Raw genomic sequence first — 20,262 nt, 5'->3', positions numbered from 1 at the left:
CCTTATAGATCTATCAGCAAGTTGAAGAGATACCAAAGTAGGTTTCAACTCAGTGATCCCTAAGGATTTACAAACAGAAAGAGGCATCAAATTAATGCTAGCCCCAAGATCGCATAATGCCTTGCCAATTTTAGTGTTACCAATTTCAATAGGAATGTTGAAACTTCCAGGATCACGAAGCTTAGGAGGAAATTTCCTTGTAATAATAGCACTGCACTCCTCAGTAAGTGCTACAATTTGGCACTCTTGCAACTTGTGCTTCCTTGACAAGAGATCCTTCATGAATTAAGCATAATTAGGCATACTAGCCAGAGCTTCAGCAAAGGGAATGTTGATATGCAATTTTTTGAAGATATCAAGAAATCTGTCGTACTGCTGCTTCTGAGCATCTTTCTTGAATCTTTCAGGATAAGGTGCCATGGCTCTCACATATCCAGGACTCATCTCAAATTTCTTCTTTTTAGCAACAATCAGTTGCTCTTCTTCTTCACCTTTCTGAAGAGGTTTCACAACCTTAGAAGGAATTTCAGCTTCTTTTTCTGGCTCCTCAACCTCATTATGCTTTTCATCAGATCCTACATTTATGTTTGGCTTTTCTGGAGCTACCACCACTTTACCACTTCTAGTTGTGATAGCCATACAATCTTCCTTTGGATTAGTAATTGTATTACTAGGGAAGGTATCTGGAGTTCTATCAGCAATTTGTTTAGCCAGTTGGCCAATTTGATTCTCCAAATTTCTGATAGATTCATTTGTGTTCTTTGTATCAGCTCCAGTCTCCTCCATAAAAGCACTCGAATGTTGAGCCATTTGTCCTACTAGCTTCTCCAAATCAGAAGGTTCCTTGGATTGGATTGGTGGAGGCTGCAAATAGTTGTTAGACTTGAAATCAAGACCAGTTCCCTGAACCCTCCTTTGAAAATTACTACCTCTAGCAGAAAAATTCTGATTTCTTTGAACATTTTGCTGCGGAGATCTTTGATCATACCAAATGCCATTCACCTGCATTTGTTGAGGAAAATCAGAAGAGATCAAAGAAGGACATTCATTAGACTTATTATTGTCCTGACAATATTCACACACAACAGCAGCAGCTTTAGCCTGAATGCCATAAATATGCATCTTATCAAGCCTTGAAGTCAAATTTGCAATTTGCTGAGATAATAGCTTATTTTCAGCCAGCACAACATCATTGCCTTCCAGCTGAAGAATACCTCTCTTAGGCTTAGATGACAACCCTTCATTTTCATTGGCGGCCATTCTCTCAATCAGCTCAAGAGTCTCATTTGCTCTCAAGGATTTGATAGTACCACCTGCGGCACCATTCAACACCATCTGAATGTCAGGTTTACAACCGTTGAAGAAGATTCTCACTTGGTTGCCAGCAGTCAAGTTATAATGAGGACACCTCCTCATTAAATCCTTGAATCTGTTCCAAGCTCCACACATAGTTTCACCCTCTAACTGAGTGAAATTGGTAATATCATTTACCATATGATTATATCTCTCCATAGAGAAGAACTCAGCAAAGAACTTCTGAGACAAATCTTCCCATGTAGGAATTCTACGTGCAGGCTGCCTTTTCAACCAACTAAGAGCCTTTCCCCAACAAAAGGGAACAACCGCAACCAGATTGCATCATTGGACACCTGAGGATGTTTGGTTGTGTCACAGACCATAAGAAATCTGTCTATGAATCTGTGAGGATCTTCATCCTCCCCTCCTCTAAACCGGGCTCTCTCCACCAATTGAATAGTGGAAGACTTAAGCTCTTAATTATTGTTACCAATTACCAGATGAACAATGCTTGAGTTCAGCCTATTGAAAGCTGGAGTAAGAATAGTATCCATGAGTGGATTTCCTTCATCATTATTTGCTGCCATGATTGGTACTTCAACTGGTATTTCATGTGTCTCTTCAGAAAGAGTACCAAATTCTTTGAATTCAAGCTTTTTCTGAGCGAGTTTTCTATTCCTCCTTTCTGTCTTTGTAATCTCAGGATCAAAGAGAAATTCTGCAGTTTTACCTCGCATACAACTCAGGAAAGAGATTAGTAACACTTTTCAAATAAAATAAAAATATTCACAAAATCCAGTCTTAAAGATCAAGATTATATGATATAAGAAACGCCAACCCCCGGCAACGGCGCCAAAAACTTGATGCTCACCGGCAAGTATACCGATCGCACAAGTAATACAGTGATAAGAAAAGTATCGTCTCCACGGGGATTGTGATCAAATATCAAATAATCGTTCCTTTTAAGACGGGAAGAGATCAAATAGATGTGACAGATATTGTAGAATTGAGTAATAATAAGAACTAAAATAAAAACGTATTTTTGAAATTTTTGTTGTGAAAAATAAAACAGAGATTGATTTTATAAAATATGATAAGGCATTGTAGCTAGAGTACACTCACCATATGATCCCACCTTTTACTCTGGATTGATTTAAAATACTCATTTAAATAAATACTCAGATAATTTATCATCTAAAAATTATTAAATAGTTAACCTTCAATTCCTTGCAAGGTTAACCCTTTAACCCTAATTGAAACCCCAATTCCTTGCGATGTTTCTCATGAAATTAAGCAATGAGCACAATAAATTAAACATCTGCAATAATATATACGTCTATTCCTAGCACGCATACAAATTGTTATCCTACTCCCTTTCAAGATCAAAAACCCCAATATTCCTATCTAGGGTTCTTATCCTCAAATTATCATCAACTATTAGATTGATCAATTCTAACAAAGAAGATAGAAATTACGCAGAGAGTAGAGATAAATATAAATATATAAAAGAGTAATTATAAACCAATCCGTTGTAACAAGGGTTCACATAGGGTTTGTGACCCTAACTACAATAAAGAGTACTAGCCAACCATGATCATGGCTGACATGAAATTATAAAAGATAAAGATGAAAGAATGTAATTACAAAAAGAAGACTAAGAACAATACTCTGTTCCTCTCCTCCTTCTGGAATCCTTGTTTTTCTATGTCGTCGAAAAGTCGTTTCAAATGTCTTCACAACGTTGCTTTTATACTCCTCATTTGCTACTTCCAAAATTGCCCTTACTGGACACAGACATTTTTCTCGCAAACTGGCGTGGGATCGCGCCACAATGGCGCAGAACCGTGCCACTTCTCTGGTGAAACATCCCTGCATCCATCTGGCGCCAAACCGTGCCACAATGGCGCTAGGTCGCGCCATTTCTCTGGCGAATGGCCTAAGAGAAATCTGATGCAGCTCATAACCATGTTCATGCAGATTCGCGCCAACCGTCTTTTAAAATTTCGTTTTCTTCTTGTTTCTCCCTATATAAACATAAAAAATAGGTGAGAAATATCATTGAAATTGAAAAGTCAACTTAATAAGCAAATATGTAAATAAACTGCTCTTTTATGACTTAATTCTTATCATTTTTTGTTACCATCCTCTATTTCAAATAACTCCACTTCACATGAAGCACACGTGGATACAGTACAGATACATGAAGAAAATAGATCCAACTAATTTCTGTTTGAGATGAGTTGGCATTAGTTATTCTTTCTGTTAGTTTTCTGTTAAGCTAATTATAGCTTCTGTTAGTTTGTTAGCTAATTATAGTTAGTGGCAGTTTCTGTTACATTTTTTGCGCTTCAGTTTATGCTTATCACCTACTGTATATAAGGTGAAAGCCTTCCTTGTAAGAAGTAGATTAGCATAATGAATTTTTACAGAATTCCAAGATGGTATCAGAGCCTCTAGGGTTCTGAACCATTCATCACTTCCGCAAGCATTCTTTTCTGATCAAATTTGATAATCTGCAGAATCATGGCAGATCAAAACCATTTCACAGATCCTTATTACCTTCATCCAAATGAGTCACCTTCCTTAATTCTTGTTTCTCCATTGATGACTGGAAAGAACTACAATTCATGGTCACGAGCCATGAAGGTGGCTCTAACATCGAAAAACAAACTAGCCTTTGTTAATGGCAACATCACAGCTCCTGAGGAAGATGATCCGTTGTTTGCATCCTGGGAGAGATGCAACACAATGGTACTTTCCTGGCTCCACCGTTCCCTTGATGATTCCATTGTTCAATCGATTCTTTGGATCGATAAAGCATATGAAGTGTGGAGTGATTTGCAAGACCGTTTCTCCCAATCTGATATGTTCAGAATATCAGATCTGCAAGAAGACTTTCATCAGATTAACCAAGGTGATAGATCGGTTTCTGATTATTTCACAAGCTTGAAAACGATTTCAGATGAGCTGAATAATATAAGGCCACTTCCTCCTTGTATTTGTGGAAATCTAGCTCGCATGCGTGAGTATAGAGACACAGATCAAGTAATCAAGTTCTTGAGAGGTCTCAATGAGCAATTTGCTCATGTTAGGTCACAGATAATGATGATGTCCCCTCTCCCTAACATCAACAGAGCCTTTTCTCTGGTTTTACAACAAGAAAGACAACTCCAATCAGATACACATGGTGGAGGTGCAAGGGAGCTAAAAATCTTTGCGAATTCCTCTGATAGCTATCATGGCCGTGGTTATTCATACAATAGAGGAAGAGGAAGATCTAACACTGGACGTGGACAAGCCATAGGGAACAAATTTTGTACTCATTGCAAAAAGACCAATCACACGGTTGATACATGTTACTTCAAACATGGATTCCCTCAAGGCTATCGTTCAAGGAATTATCAGAATGCAAGTAATGCTGTGATTTCTGAAGAAACTGATAACAATGCTGCACAGTGTAATGATGATATGACTCAGCAAATTTTAGTTCCAAGAAACAAATATGAAGAATTTTGCAATTTCATGCAAAAGTCAGAACCTGATCATGCCACAAACATGGCACACACTGCTATGAATGATAACACAGGTATGAATTCAATTATATGGATTTTAGATACCGGAGCTACAGATCATATTACTAATCTTCGATGCATATTTTCGTCTCTTCACAAGATATCACCTCTATCCATAAAACTGCCAAATGGTGATTCTGTTTCTGCTTCATATTCTGGAAATGTCAACATTTCTTCATCTCTTACTTTAAAGAATGTACTGTATGTTCCAGATTTCAAGGTTAACCTCATCTCTGTTTCGAGATTACTTGATAATGTTGCTTGTTTCCTTACCTTTCATGGTTCGACATGTGTCATCAAGCAGAACAACACTTTGAAGACGATTGGTACAGCTGAGAGACATGGAGGACTGTTTGTAATGACCACTGATTTACTTTCATTGAAGCCAAGGTTTCAACTTTCCAGCAATTCTGTTAATTGTAATAAAGATGATCCATCCATATGGCATCTTCGTTTAGGCCATGTATCAGATAGTGTATTGAAGCATGTTGCTTCCCAATTCCCTTTCATACCAAATGTAGCTACAAAACCTTGTGATATATGTCATTTGTCTAGACAAAAGAAACTCCCATTTAGCAGTTCAGTTGTGAATAAGATATTTGAAAGGCTACATGCTGATATTTGGGGTCCCTTCTCTGTTCCTACAGTCCAAGGGTATAGATACTTTTTGACATTAGTTGATGAATTTTCCAGATTTACATGGGTTCGGTTCATGGTACACAAGAATGAAGCTAGAACTCTATTGCAGAACTTTATTACCCTCATAGAAAATCAGTTTAATGTGTCACTAAAATGCATCCGAACTGATAATGGCAAGGAATTCATGATACCAACATTTTACTCACAAAAAGGGATCATCCATGAGACTAGTTGTGTGGAGACTCCACAACAGAATGGTTTGGTGGAACGTAAACACCAACACATCATGAATGTTACACGAGCATTGGCTTTCCAAGCCTCTTTACCACAATCTCTTTGGAGTTTTGCAGTGAACCATTCCATCCTCATTATTAACAACCTTCCAACTCCTTTACTTCAACAGAAATCACCATATGAAATCCTATATTCCACCCCTCCCATACTTCACAACCTTAGAGTCTTTGGTTGCTTAGCCTATGCCTCCACTTTATCCTCCCAAAGACACAAACTATCACCTCGAGCCAGAAAATGTGTTTATTTAGGCCACCCTGCTCATACCAAAGGTTGTGTTCTTTATGATCTCCAAACCCATCAGATTTTTATTTCCCGAAATTCAGTTTTATATGAGACTGTTTTTCCCTTAATTGCTAAACCACTTGTTTCTACCACTGAACCCAACAATTTCTCCATATTTCCCATTTCTTCACCACTTGAATATGATACTCCTTTACCACCAATTACTGATAATTCTCCTTCAAACCCAACTACAGATCATTCTCCAAATCCAAATACCATTCCTTCTCCCAACACAATATCCATACCAATCTGTCGCCCTTCAAGAATTAGAAATCCTCCTTCATACCTTCGAGACTTTCACTGCAATTCCCTCTATACATCTCCTACTGTAAAGTACCCTTTACATGAAGTCCTCTCTTATGATCGTTGCTCACCTAAATTTCACCGGTTCTGTTTTAATGTTTCACTACAGGTTGATCCCCATACTTACAAAGAGGCCATCAAGCATGATTGCTGGAAACAAGCCATGAACACAGAATTACAAGCTTTATCCCTTAATGAAACTTGGAAACTTGTTGATTTACCCAAAGGCAAGACTCCCATCGGTTGCAAATGGGTGTACAAAACTAAATACAATGCTGATGGTTCCATAGAGAGACACAAGGCCAGATTAGTGGCAAAGGGGTACACACAAGTCGAAGGCATAGACTATTTTGACACATTCTCTCCCGTTGCCAAACTTACCACCGTGCGGACTCTACTTGCTCTTGCAGCTGCCAACAACTGGTACCTCGAGCAATTAGATGTTAATAACGCATTTTTACATGGTGACTTAGATGAGGATGTCTACATGATCTTACCTCCTGGTTTGGCTAGTTCCAACCCGAACCATGTTTGCAAGCTTCTCAAATCCCTATATGGCCTTAAGCAGGCTAGTAGGCAGTGGCATTCCAAGCTTACCTCTGCCTTGTTTTCCTTGGGATACACTCAGTCACAGGCTGATCATTCTCTTTTTACTTTAAAGCATGGTTCTCATTTCACGGCTATCCTTGTTTATGTGGATGATTTGGTTCTGGCTGGGAACAACTTGCTTGAGATTCAACGTGTTAAGCAGTGCCTTGATAACCAGTTTCGTATAAAGGACCTTGGTGCTTTAAGGTTCTTCCTTGGCCTTGAGATTTCTCGTTCCTCTAAAGGCATCACTGTTAATCAACGCAAATATGCTTTAGAGCTTCTCTCTGACTCGGGTTTACTTGCAGCAAAGTCTGCTTCCACGCCTATGGATGCTTCTCTCAAGCTTAAACGTGCAATGGGGGTTGTGTTACCTGACCCTTCTTCATTTCGTCGTCTTGTTGGTCGATTGCTCTATCTCACAACCACACGACCAGACATTGCTTTCCCTGTGCAACAATTGAGCCAGTTCATTTCGGCTCCCACTGATATGCATCAAGCTGCTGCACTTCGTGTTCTTCGCTATATAAAGAATGCTCCTGCTTCTGGTCTTTTTTTTTTCCGCTGCCAACGACCTGAAGCTCTCTGGGTATTCCGATTCTGATTGGGCTTCTTGCCCTGATACTCGACGCTCCATCACTGGCAACTGTGTTTTTCTCGGTTCAGCACTTATCTCTTGGAAATCCAAGAAGCAAACTACAGTCTCTCGATCTTCATGTGAAGCAGAGTATCGTGCTCTAGCCAATCTCTCCTGTGAGATTCAATGGCTATCATATCTTCTTCGTGACTTGCACTTTCCTTTGTCCCAAGCTACAACGGTCTACTGTGACAATGCTTCTGCTATATACTTGGCCCATAATCCAACATTTCATGAGCGGACCAAGCATGTGGAAATCGATTGTCATGTGGTTCGGGAAAAGGTGCTTCATGGTCTGATTCACTTGTTGCCTGTCTCCTCCGCTAATCAGCTTGCTGATCTTTTTACCAAGCCTCTGTATGTTACTGCTTTCCAGCAAGCTCTTTCCAAGTTGAGCCTTCTGGATATCCATCGTCCCACTTGCGGGGGGGTGTTACCATCCTCTATTTCAAATAACTCCACTTCACATGAAGCACACGTGGATACAGTACAGATACATGAAGAAAATAGATCCAACTAATTTCTGTTTGAGATGAGTTGGCATTAGTTATTCTTTCTGTTAGTTTTCTGTTAAGCTAATTATAGCTTCTGTTAGTTTGTTAGCTAATTATAGTTAGTGGCAGTTTCTGTTACATTTTTTGCGCTTCAGTTTATGCTTATCACCTACTGTATATAAGGTGAAAGCCTTCCTTGTAAGAAGTAGATTAGCATAATGAATTTTTACAGAATTCCAAGATTTTTAGCTTGAAAAACTACATATGCCAGAGGCGCATCAGTATACAAGCACATAAATTGTTTCTATACTGGAACTCATTTTCGAGAGGGTAATGGAAGATATGAATAAGGAGATAGAGAGGGTGAGTTAATTGACTCGTAATGAATTATAAAATTTCTAGGGCGAGAGGGGTTGGTATGATGGACGACCAGGATGAGCGTGACATCTTCTTGGAAGTCTTGCATGGTTTGGATGTGAGACTAAGTTGTAGGTGTATCGCACGGTCACAATTTTGTTACGTGGCTTAATCTAGGAAGTCATGTATGCTGACCATACAAGACTAGGTCCACACCTCCATCATGCAAGACAACATACAACAGTTAGAAGTCCAACATAACTGACGAGCAGGATTGGTCTCGCCTAGTCAACATAATTAATTCGATAAACAATGTTGGTTTACTAATTCACAATTCATTCGGTGATCAATTCGGGATTATGTTTCAAAAGTAAATTAGACCAATTTTTTTTAAAAAAAAAATCCATCAACATGGTCAATCACCCTGTGTTGTTTTGCTAATTCACCCATCATTCTAGGGTGGCCACTATTCCATGACAGACATATTAATTTAGTCATCCTTATACTTAGCAGTGTGTTTGTGAAAGCGTTGAAAAAAATCAGTCATTAAAGACATAAAGACACATGAAGAATAAAAATGTTAAACCAATAGTGCACCGAGCATGAAAAGGTTGATGAATAGAGCCTATTAAGAAATAGAATCCCATTGGACAGAACAATAACAACAAATAAAGGATATTGAAAGCAATAAATGGAACATAAATATTTAACATAGATAAACCCTCAAACAAATTAAGGTGGGGAAATCATGGGCAAGAGTAGAAAATTTTTACTATGGGAAACCCTAAAATTATAACCTTTCTTTAATTACAAGGAGAGAATAATTTTGCCCCTCTCTTAAATTAAGAGAACTCCTAAAAAACCAACTCGAGAATATAATAAAGAAAAGAGGAAGAATTTTAAGTGTATTGAAAAAACTCACTCCTAAAAAACCTCTCATTAAAAAGTTTGTTTAAAAATCAAGCCACAAGCCAATTTTAGCATGCTTGGCCTTTAAACCTTCAAACCCGACTCGTATTTTTTAATAAATAATATATTATTTTATTTTTAATATAATAATATCTTATTATTTTTCAATAAAATAATATCTTGTTATTTTTTTTATTAAATAGTATCTTATGATTTTTAATTTTTGCAATCTTCCATCTTTTCACTTGACAAACACATATTTCTTAACCCTAAATTCCTTTGTCGTCGTCGCTATTTTCTTTTCTATCCTTCGCCAAATTTTGCTACTCTTCTATCATTTTCTCAACTTCTCATCCCTTCCAAATCATTTATCGTTCATTATCGACTCTAAAGACCTTCTTATGCAGGATGAATCAACATCACATGCTATCAATTTGCTCATACGAAAGTGCCTTAATTGATCAAGAAATACGAATTGCAATTCTGATCCTTTTGGTGGTGTTAATAAAGCAAAAAAGTCAACAAAATCTGAATCTCTTAATAAAGTTTTGATGTTGTTGAACAATTTATTGTCTTTAACATTTGGTTGTTGTTATCATCATGATTTTCATTTTTGTTGAGTGGAATTTTTTAGTTCACGAGTGGGTGAATATATTTCTTTTTTTAATGTAATTAAGCATTCTACTTCCTTGCCATTTTTTGTTTTTGATTTCTACCATCATAGTTAAATTATTAATTTTTTGATTTGTTATGTGCATAAAAAAGAAATATATTCTATCAAGTTAAACATACAAAAGAAATAAAATAATCATAACCTGTATTCTACAGAGGGTAACGTGCCATTTTTGAAGGCTTGGTAAGCTTCACATGCCAGACCAGGTCTTGTATTTTTGAAAAACATGCTAGGTCAAACTTATAATTTAACTTATATAAAGCTAACAACACATCCGTATTTTATTTTGTGAAAAGCATTCCTCTTGTTTTTTTTTCATCCAAAAAAAAAAAAAAGGAAGCAAATTGCTGTCAGAGCGAGCTGGACAAAAAATGGTTTCGTGCTGCAGTTTTTTTAATGTAAAAAGAATATAAATCCCACAAGCAATACTACTATAGTAGAAATGACGATGAATTCCAATTTTAAACCAAAAATGGAAACTAGGGTGAGAAGCTTAAAGCTGAATTGAAACCAGTCGAGTCCTTGAAATTGAAGGGGAAGATGACATCAAAGGACAGATTTATAATGTCACTGGCTATTTATTTTCTTTCCCGATAAATGAATCCTCTCATATCATAAAAAAAAAAAAAAAAAAACACTCTTGATGTATAATCATTTAAGAGAATTTCAATCATCCTGATTGGATCAATTATTGGATCTTTGGTCATTATTTGCAGAATGTTACCATATGGACCCGTTATTGGATCTTTCGTCATTATTTTAACATCAAAATCTACTCCAAAATTTCAAAAGTGAAAAAAAAAAAGAAAAAGAAAAACAATTACAAAATTTACTGTAAGTTTCAGAGATAGTTGTAGAGATAGGTAACAAACAAAATTCAAAAAATAACAGTGTCAGTTTGACTATTATTGAGATTTTAGTTGAAAAATGAAATAAAATACAAAAGCTATAAAATACAAATATCAGATTACAGGCCGCAATAAAAATTATGCGGTAGTTAAAAGGTTTGTTGGCAGCAAACAGTAAAATAAATGACTAGTATACATAGCCATATTTAGCCTTGGCCTGACCAACAGAGGGTAATCAAAGCAAAACTATTCTGATGGATCCGGAATTAGCTTCCGCATATCTTAGTCCCACTGAGAATGTAGCCTCCAAATGCGCTCATTTGCATACACGGGTGAGTTCTTGAGGGAAGTACCTGCATATATATTAATTAAATTGTTAAATGGAAATCTGTACCATAAAACATTGTTAATGGAGATTTGGAGGTACTAGGAATTAGAGTAGAAAATAATGGAGACCAAGCTCCTTACAAGCAGAGGTAGCCCTCTATTGAGACTGAAATTACAAAGAAAATGCAGCCAAAAATAATAATAATAATAATAATAATAATAATCGGGCAAATTCTGCAGGCACACAGAATATCCCACCCCTCCCAAAACCTCTCCCCTTTGCTCAATTCTTGCCCAAGCTTTTTCTCACTCATCTCCCTCACATTTATCCCACCTTCTGGTCATGTTCAGCCCATTTTTCTTCTTTGTAGATGCGTTAAGGGCCAATATTTCCATGCCTTAATCAGGTTGAAAAAAAACGACAATCCTAAACAAACAAGATATGCAAATAATATTCCTGCATTCAACCCTCCAAAATTCCATGTCTCAATCAGGTTGAAAAAGAAAAAGAAAAAAAGAAGACAAGGGTGGCACCGCAAACACTAAACACGATAAGGAAACCAATCTCCTTGAATACTGCAGCATATGTAAATGCTGTGTTAGATAACTGTGTTTTTAGGTGTCTAACAAAGCTTTTGTATTTTTATCATGTTACCCACACCTATCTCTCAGTATGCTAAAAACGTGTGGAGAATTTCATGAAGCTACTTAGAATTTTCGTAACCAGAGATACTTATGAAATAAATGAAACAAGCTCAGAAAATTCCTATGCTTAAAGTAAATCAGACATAATTTAATTTTACTTTCACTTTTGTAACCGAAGGAATTCATAATACCTGTCTAATTTCACAATATTGGTATGAATAACACAAATAACTCAAACCTGGTATTCACGTAACCAAGGCTCTGATATTTGCAATCCAATGGCCATTTTCCCAAGTTGTAGATTGTGCATGCAAGTTGCAAGAGGCTGCAATTTATAAAGCGAACAAACAAGAACACTCTGTTAAGTTAACAACTGAGTGAGCAGAATCATAACCTATTTAGTATTTAGAGGCAAAGGAAACATTTCAACTTTAAACACCCCCACCCTATCCACCCACAGAGATATCATTTTCTAGAGTCTCCAGCAATACATGATAATTTAGTTGATCATCTACGTGGCATTGTTTAATCAATTGTCAAAAAGCAGCACTCTGCCTCTTAAAATATACATCTTGATTAGATTAATGTAAGTCGGAAAATGTTTGACCTCTTAAAAATTTGTTACATTCGTAGTCTATCTTTGACATGTTACTAAAGTTATAACCAAAGCTAACCAGAACAAACATTTGAACCCCAAAATTAAAGACTTAAAAAGAAACTAAACAAATTAATTAAAAAAGGTTATTTTGAATGAATACCTCTAAATAACATCACAATTCATTAATCTTGAAAACTGAACTAAATTACCTGAAGATATTGGTGATAAATAGCAAATGAAGCAGAGTTTGATAAAAGAGGCAAGAGATCTCTAACCAATGTCCAGGTATCCAACTCTGGTGCGGCAATAATTAGGCTGTACAAAAGGGGGGGAAATGCTCAACTTAATGATTCACTGAATAGTGAGTCAAATATTTAATTTAGATACCTAGAAAACCCATTTTCCTTCCACATGTCAATGATTTCTTGTTGTGCCTTTTCTCCAGCCTTTATAGCTTTGCAAGCTCTTACAGCAGGAATGATGGTATTCTCAGCAGCAAGATCAGAAATCCCATTTTCTGATGGATGAGAGATTTCCTCCATGCTGTCTGATGTACCCATTTGATCCTGCACACAATATATCTTCTGATAAAGGCTGAAAACAATAACATAGAACTGATCAGGAGATCAAGGAAGTGCTACTTACATTTGGCTGGCTTTCCACATTGCAGACGTTATCATGCTGCACAATTTGTTCAGGTTTTTGGGACAACAAGTCAGAAATGGGAGATCGTACAATTCTGCAACAAATAAAAGATGAAAATAATGCCAGAGGCAAGAAGCAAAACCTTGGAACATGCGCATTCAAACAGACCACACAATGTGGTAGCTGTATACAATTGGTTTGAATTTTCTTTGGCTCTCAGATAATAACATGAAATTAACTATATATGACATCAGTTTTATATGGTGAACAAACATATAACATTAATCAATATTCCTATTAAATCAACACATAGTTATCTCAGAAGGAATTCCCAAAAAACTTTTCTCCCTTTTTTTCCTGGGCTTCATAAGTTATTAAATTATAAGAAAAATGTGCATCCAGAAGAAAAATCTAATTGCATTAATAATGTAAAAAATATCCAGGCAAATACAAAGAACATCCAAAACTATCTGTGAGAAATTAAAGCTAAGAAAATGTCAACCATTTCTCTTTTAGTGCAGTCAGTCACTTAAGCCTGTAAGAAGAATGATAAAAAACGTTTTGATGATTTTAACTGGAAAAAAGTTTAATAATATTATAATACACATCATCTGACTATTCTGACCTCTTGGAGATTTCATCACTTAAGTTAAAAATCCTCACAATATCCATGGAATATGGTGCCTGCCCAAGATAAGAGTTGCATATAAAACCGGTACCTGAAAAAAATTTAAAGTTTTTGATTATCAAGTATATGTATTAGCTGTTTACTTCTGAAAATTCACATTAAGAGTCACTCTGTCAGAAGATTGTTCAGAACAGAAAGTGAATATATCTATATATTAATGGTAAGTGTTATATTCTTTTATTTTACAATTGTTATGATGATTCACCAATGGGGAAAAAAAATAGAAATATCTAAATGGCCAACTTAGTTTAAATTTATATCACACCTCCTAAACGTTCTGCCGCAGCACCAGTAAGAAGGCCACCAACCATATCAACTACGAGAATGTCAGAATTTGTAGAAACATTAGCCATGGAAAGTAGAAGAGACAATGTATCCACCCGCAAGAATCTGAACAATTAATAGTTAGTCAGAAACAATATTAAGGATTATGTAAATCACTTCATCTAGAGACAGTGAACCGACCAATTTAATACTATATATATATCTTAACATTTTTTAGTCATATAGATGGTGCACAGGATACACAAGTCCAAAACACAAAGAAAGGTGAACTCAGAATATTCACATCCAGACATTGATAATTAAATTCAGAGGTCCAGCTTCTTCTCAAACCCATATTTGAGCCCAAAAATAAAAAAATAAAAATTCAAGAATAAGTTAATTCGACTCAAAAGCTTGTGGTTTACAGAAAGGGAAAAGTGTGTATAATTTTAAAGGATGTAAAGTTGTGTCATTTTAAGAGAGAGAAAGAGATAGATAAAGGAGGAGAGAGAGTTGACAAAAAAAATAAAGGTGTGGGTCCCACCTCTTTGTGAGAGTGAAAGGATGTAAGTTGTGTAATTTTAAATGATAGACATTTTTCCCTTACAGAAAAGCACAAAATAGCAATTGCCATATATCAAAGACTGTCTATCTATTCAAAACTCGCATATATCCAATATTGAAATTTGCTCTTCTATTCTTATTCCTCTTCCCTGATTTAAACCACATACACAGATCAAAGACATTATATTCAGTCAGACCAAGTTTAACCAATACAAAGTTAAAGAAATTCCAGAAACAATTTATGCCTGCTCTTCACAGTTCACATCATGCTCTAAAAGAAAAGCTTAAATCTAATAGTAAATAAATGCTAATGGTAAACATCTAAGAAAAATTACAATCATAAGATCAAGATAAACCTCACCCAATTTTAGATGGATACTTCTTAAAATAGGCCTCGCATATACTGAAAAAAAAAATAAAATAATGCCAACCATAAGTCATTGAGTTGAGATGCAAGATATCATAAAAAATGATAACAGTATGCATATATAAAGATATTTAAGATGAAACAAAAGTCACAATCAGCTTAATGAACATTCTATGAAATAATTACTAATAGGAGAAAAAAAATATTATATTTTTTTTATACTTTCAAGAAAATTTTCTTTCTCATGTTCAAAGAGCATGCTATATAGGCTTGACATTGTTGTCTATCATTAGTTAAATCATTATAATGTCACTGGTTCCATCACAGTCAGACTGTTAGTAGGACAGTGCCAAGCGGCATAACAGCATGCAGAGATAATGTTGTTAATATCATTTTCCACTAACAAAACAAAACCAGATGCACCAAAAGTACGAAACGAAAGATCTTTAAAGTACATCTTTGATATTGGAAAGCACATTTATTGGTTCCACAGAGAGAAAAGGAATGCCAACCACTAGCAATATGTGAAAATAATAATAATAATGATAAAAACAACAGAGAAAAACAATCAAGGTCACCTTCGAGCAACAGGGCGCCTCATAAGTACTTTTGGTGCATATTTCTTCTGCTTCTTAAGTCTATATTTCTCCTGCACAGATATCATAAGATTCAGTTCATTTTCCAAAATAAAGAGTAAATGTACAGTTTGGTCCCTAAAAGATGTTACTAGTGTTGCTTTGAACCCTCAATGTTTCCATCTATACAGAGTAGTCCCTGAAGATGATAACTTGCTAACAAGTACACCCTTCTGTCACTTGGTATTAGTGGAGCCCTAAAAGAGAAATTGATGTAAAACATTAAATGCACATGAGTAACATTATTTGTCTAGTAAGAGTGTTTACATGGAATGGCATTCCCACATCTAACCATAATTGGACCTGCATCACCCATAGCACGAACTTAAGAAGCTATGCTTGCAGCATCCAAATCGGGTGATGTAGGCCCAAATATGGTTGGAGGTGGGACTGTTATTCCATGTGCGATAACTTTACACATGCACATTTGACATTTTACATTAGGATCTCTGATACGGCCTATGAAGCACCGATACTCCTTAATTTTTTTTTTCAACGTATCGGATACGCGTATCGGACACGTATCCTTTGGTAATTGACATCCTGTATCATCGAGAACGTATCGGAAACGCGTATCGGTGCTTCATAGGATACGGCTCACAAACACCAAATGACGGAAGGGTGAATTTGTTAACAAGTTGACAGCTTCAAATACTAATTTGTATAGACGGAAACTTTTGAATACCAAAACAACACAAGTAACGTCTTTCTTTCAAGGTCCAAATTGTATTATTTACTCCAAAATAAACTATGTACTTTCCTTATGCACGCTTCAATATACCTGCGAGAATGATGTTTTCTTTTCAAATGTTGCACTATTGGCAATGAGAGCTTCAATTATTTCATTACCTCTTGCTCCCTGCCTGCATAAAAGGCAAAGGATATTCTTTTCACAACATAATCCAATAAGCATGGTAAAGAATTAATAAGTTGACAGTTTATTTCAGAAAAGCAAGTAACATGTGAATTGTAGAATTCACATGAACAAGGAATGGTACTAAAACTGTATTCGTATTACTCATAAAATCAAAGCTATAGACCCAAGACTTGTTAGTCTAGTGACAACCCAGTTCGAACCCAGGATTTGACTTGCCCAAAGGATAGTGAGTATGATTCCTGAGAGTCGCATCTCCTTTGGGAGAATGGAGAACCTCAAACCAAAACCGGATTAGTCAGGCCCATTAGCGCTTCGGATAGAACCCAAGCAACCAAACAAGGAATACATAAATAAAACTTTACCACATTCCATATCTTTGAGTCCTCAAAAAGTAAAAGTAATATTAACAATCAAAATCAAACCAAAGGAAGATGTCCTCACCTTCGCATGGCTTCTATATCTTCACCAGTTAGGCTCTGTGCCGTATTATTGTCAATCAATGCCCGATTGTCCCTCGACTCAACATTGCATTGACCATCTCTTATTTCTTCAGTGTTATTAATATTACCTAAATTGCAAATAGAGAGTTACCATGCCAGTGAGAGTAAGAGAGAAAAAAGGGTAGACTGTGAGGAAGTATCTTAATTAACCATAAAGTTATTTGAAAGATGAAAAGATATTTGACACAGCAACATCATCATTATCAAATCTTAATGAAAAAAAGAGGGCATGCCTTGGGCTAGAGATAAATAAGGTCCATCGGATGCAGTTTCAACTTGAAAAACAGAACCGAAGGCACAACCAATCAACGGCTGCAGAGAGCAATTTTTATTCCCAATCTTCAATTTCCTGCAAATTAATTTAAGCTAATTCAATTTGATTCTTTATATAAAGATAAAAATAAATAAATAATAAAAGAAAGAAAGAAAGTAAGAAGAAAACGGACGCTGCAGGGGAGAGACGAGCGAAAACGAGACGATCTCCGTCGTTGATGTCGAGCAAGACGCTACAACCTTCCCAGGTGATTCTAGAGTTGTTGGTACATGCATTATTTTCAGACATGTTGTTGTGAATCAATCAATATTTGAATAGATAGAGATGCTTTTATTTATTGATAATGAAACCTCCTCCAACTGAACAGAGAGATATATAGACTCTGTAGGATATTGAGAGAGATCTGATATCTATATCTATGTTCCTGTGATGATTTCATGCAATTTTATTATTTATTTTTTCTCTCTCTCTGCAGATACCATCATAAACCCTGACACAATCTCAAACTAGGGTATAAGAATCTATTAACCGCTCCGTTGCGTTGCGTTTTAGATTCTTGGGCTTAGGACTCTCTAATCCACGTTTATTCTTTGCCCGGGCCTTGACTTTATACTGGGCTTGAAATGTTATTGGGCCCTCCGTCTCCTAAGAGCCTTTGATCATATTAACTATATCCCATTTCCCTGGTAAATTTCACTATATTGATTTGTATAAAGTAAAAAAAAAAAAAATAGAAAAGAAAGGATAAGGTTAAAATAAGACAAGGTTATTTTATGTTAGTAAATATTTTACTATTTTCTTTCTTTTATTTCAAATTACCTGCTATCTATATATGTATCTATCTGCACTTTTTTGGTAATCCCATGTTACTTTCGTTTATTCTTTCTACAATTGTTTCATTCATTCTTCATCTTTTATTTATCTTTTAAGTATCATTACCTTGTTATTCTTGAAACTTCTGGAAAAAATTTGACATTATTTTTCCTATACCTTTAAGTTGTAGAGAGTTTTCAAATTTTGAAGGTGGACTTTTGTGAGTTAAGATTAAAAATAGGGCTTTTGGAGTTGGCCTACATACCATTAGGGGTGTGCAAAAAATTTTAAAAAACTGAACCACATTGAAAATCGTACCAAACTGAACCAAAATAACCGATTTTTTTTTAAATAAGTTCGGAAACTAGAACCGATTTTATTTTTTAAAACAATCCAATTACGAACCGTTTCAAACCTGATTTGTAATCAGGTCGAACCAAACCAACCCATTTACACGACACAACTCATCGTTCCTAATCGAAGCCTATTTTTCTTTCGCACATGATCCCTAATTTCACCGTCTCAATCATCTAACTATAACTCTCTTAAGTATCGAATCTCGCTGCTCGTTCTCATCGAATTGGTAACGGTGGCTGGTGGCTTGTGGCTTAGCATTTTGGGAGTGAGTAACTGAGAATCTAGTTTATTTTGAATCCTAGTAATTTAGGGATTCTTGTAATTACTATTCCTCGACCTCTGTTTTCGGATTCAGATTTTTGTTTTTGTTTTTGTTTTGTTTTTCTTTTATAATGATGGGCCTGAACATGTTAATGGGCCTGCACCTTTGGTTGGTGGGTCTGGACCCTCTCTTACATTCTTTGACAGGGTTCATAGAAGGAAAGCTTACAAGAGAGCCCAAGGGAGAAAAGCATATGACAAACTGAAGTTGGTTAGGACCTTGGACACGTGGAATGCTGCACATGAAGAGGGAAGCGTGGAAGGAGGGAGGGGATGTGAGGATATAAGTTAGTTAAGAAATAGGGAAGAGGTATGAAGAGTGTTGTGGAGAGTAGTGGGAGCAGGGCACTGAGCATGTGTGTCTCAGTGGTTGCGTATGGAATAATGAGTGTAGTCCCTTGAATCGGGTAGCTTGGAGAAGGAGTCCATTTTCATTAGTCATTGCATCTTGTTCATTGTAAATGGTTGACTCAGGTTTACTGATATGAGTGACATTGTCTTCATTGCTTAATATCATTTGAGTATTTGCTTTTACTGATATTCTGATACTGTGATTGCCATTATTATTGGAATTGTATTAATTGAAGGTATGGTGCCAACATTTTGGTATCAAAGCTCTTACGGTCGTTGGGGAGAACTGTATGGTAAGGACGAGAATGGAAAATAGAGTAGAAGAAGTAGAGAGAAGGACGGACCAAGTGGAGGAACATCTCGGAGAAGTTCGAATCGAAGTACGTCAGAAGAGGGAGGAATTGATCGATTTCTTAAATCAGATGGAAAATGGGGGAAGGGGAGCTCGAGGAGGTAACGGAGGATTAGAAACAGGGGGTCCTAATGGCAACCCTGGCAGAGGACCGTTGGAGAGGGGGAAGGAGAGAATGCGTCGCGTGGAGGTTCCTTACTTCTCCGGCGAGGACCCTTACAGATGGATATTTCAGGCGGAACGTTATTTTCACGTGAATAGAGTTCCACACAGAGGAACAAGTAGAGACAACGTCAATTTTCCTGGAGAAGCAAGCTCTTAGCTGGTTTCAATGGTGAGAACCAAGGAATCCAATAACCGATTGGGTGACGTTTAGGATGGCGGTCTTGCAACGCTTCCACATTTCACCATCGGGAAACCCATACGAAGCACTGATGAAGTTGAGACAATCGGGCACGGTGGCGGAGTTCCACAAACAATTCGAGGTTCTGTCTGCTCCGTTGAGGCAAGCGGACGAAGAGATGATGCAGGCGGCGTTTTTGACTGGACTGCAACCGGAGATTCGGGCGGAGATCCGTTTACATTCACCGTATGATTTGGAGGGGATGATGGTCATGGCTCAGCGTGTGGAAGACAGGGATTCAGTATTGGGGAGGAATTATATTGGGTTGGGCCGTAGGGGTCATGGGCCCAATACCCATCAGAATGCTTGGGGAAGGATAGCCTTATCTAATAGGGGTGGTACTAATGGACCCAAGGGAGGAAATTATGGGCCAGGGGCCACAACCCAAT

The 20,262-nt window shown here is 36.6% G+C and overlaps 1 protein-coding gene and 1 non-coding gene across 2 annotated transcripts; one reads left to right on the top strand and one right to left on the bottom strand.

Moving 5' to 3' along the window:
- Window positions 1-1,390: 1,390 nt before the first annotated feature.
- LOC133284725 (small nucleolar RNA R71) lies at window positions 1,391-1,496 on the top strand. The gene has a single exon (XR_009747932.1). It is a non-coding gene; the product is annotated as a small nucleolar RNA R71 (small nucleolar RNA).
- A 9,446-nt stretch (window positions 1,497-10,942) lies between these two features.
- LOC133284720 (uncharacterized) lies at window positions 10,943-17,697 on the bottom strand. The gene is made up of 13 exons (XM_061481793.1): window positions 17,449-17,697; window positions 17,236-17,351; window positions 16,944-17,070; window positions 16,407-16,488; window positions 15,569-15,639; window positions 14,985-15,026; window positions 14,061-14,185; window positions 13,733-13,826; window positions 13,108-13,201; window positions 12,850-13,028; window positions 12,672-12,777; window positions 12,103-12,189; window positions 10,943-11,245 (listed from the first exon to the last, which is right to left on the bottom strand). Exons 1-13 carry the CDS (start codon window positions 17,562-17,564, stop codon window positions 11,159-11,161), a joined length of 1,326 nt encoding a protein of 441 aa, XP_061337777.1. The 5' UTR covers window positions 17,565-17,697; the 3' UTR covers window positions 10,943-11,158.
- Between the last annotated feature and the right edge of the window lie 2,565 nt (window positions 17,698-20,262).

This window comes from Gastrolobium bilobum, unplaced genomic scaffold, assembly GCF_033153095.1.
Source record: "Gastrolobium bilobum isolate Gb01-03AN ecotype WA unplaced genomic scaffold, APGP_CSIRO_Gbil_v1 utg62821, whole genome shotgun sequence".
In the NCBI taxonomy this organism is placed as follows: domain Eukaryota; kingdom Viridiplantae; phylum Streptophyta; class Magnoliopsida; order Fabales; family Fabaceae; genus Gastrolobium; species Gastrolobium bilobum.
Note: the sequence above shows the minus strand (reverse complement) of the source record. Positions and strands in the feature narration are given on the sequence as shown.

Excerpts from the sequence above, each read along its gene's own strand:
- LOC133284720 (XM_061481793.1), bottom strand. The coding sequence starts at position 17,564 with ATGTCTGAAAATAATGCATGTACCAACAACTCTAGAATCACCTGGGAA. Across the intron at positions 17,352-17,448 it reads GCTCGTCTCTCCCCTGCAGC|GAAATTGAAGATTGGGAATA; the intron begins GTCCGTTTTCTT and ends ATTAATTTGCAG. Across the intron at positions 13,202-13,732 it reads AGTGATGAAATCTCCAAGAG|AATTGTACGATCTCCCATTT; the intron begins GTCAGAATAGTC and ends TATTTGTTGCAG.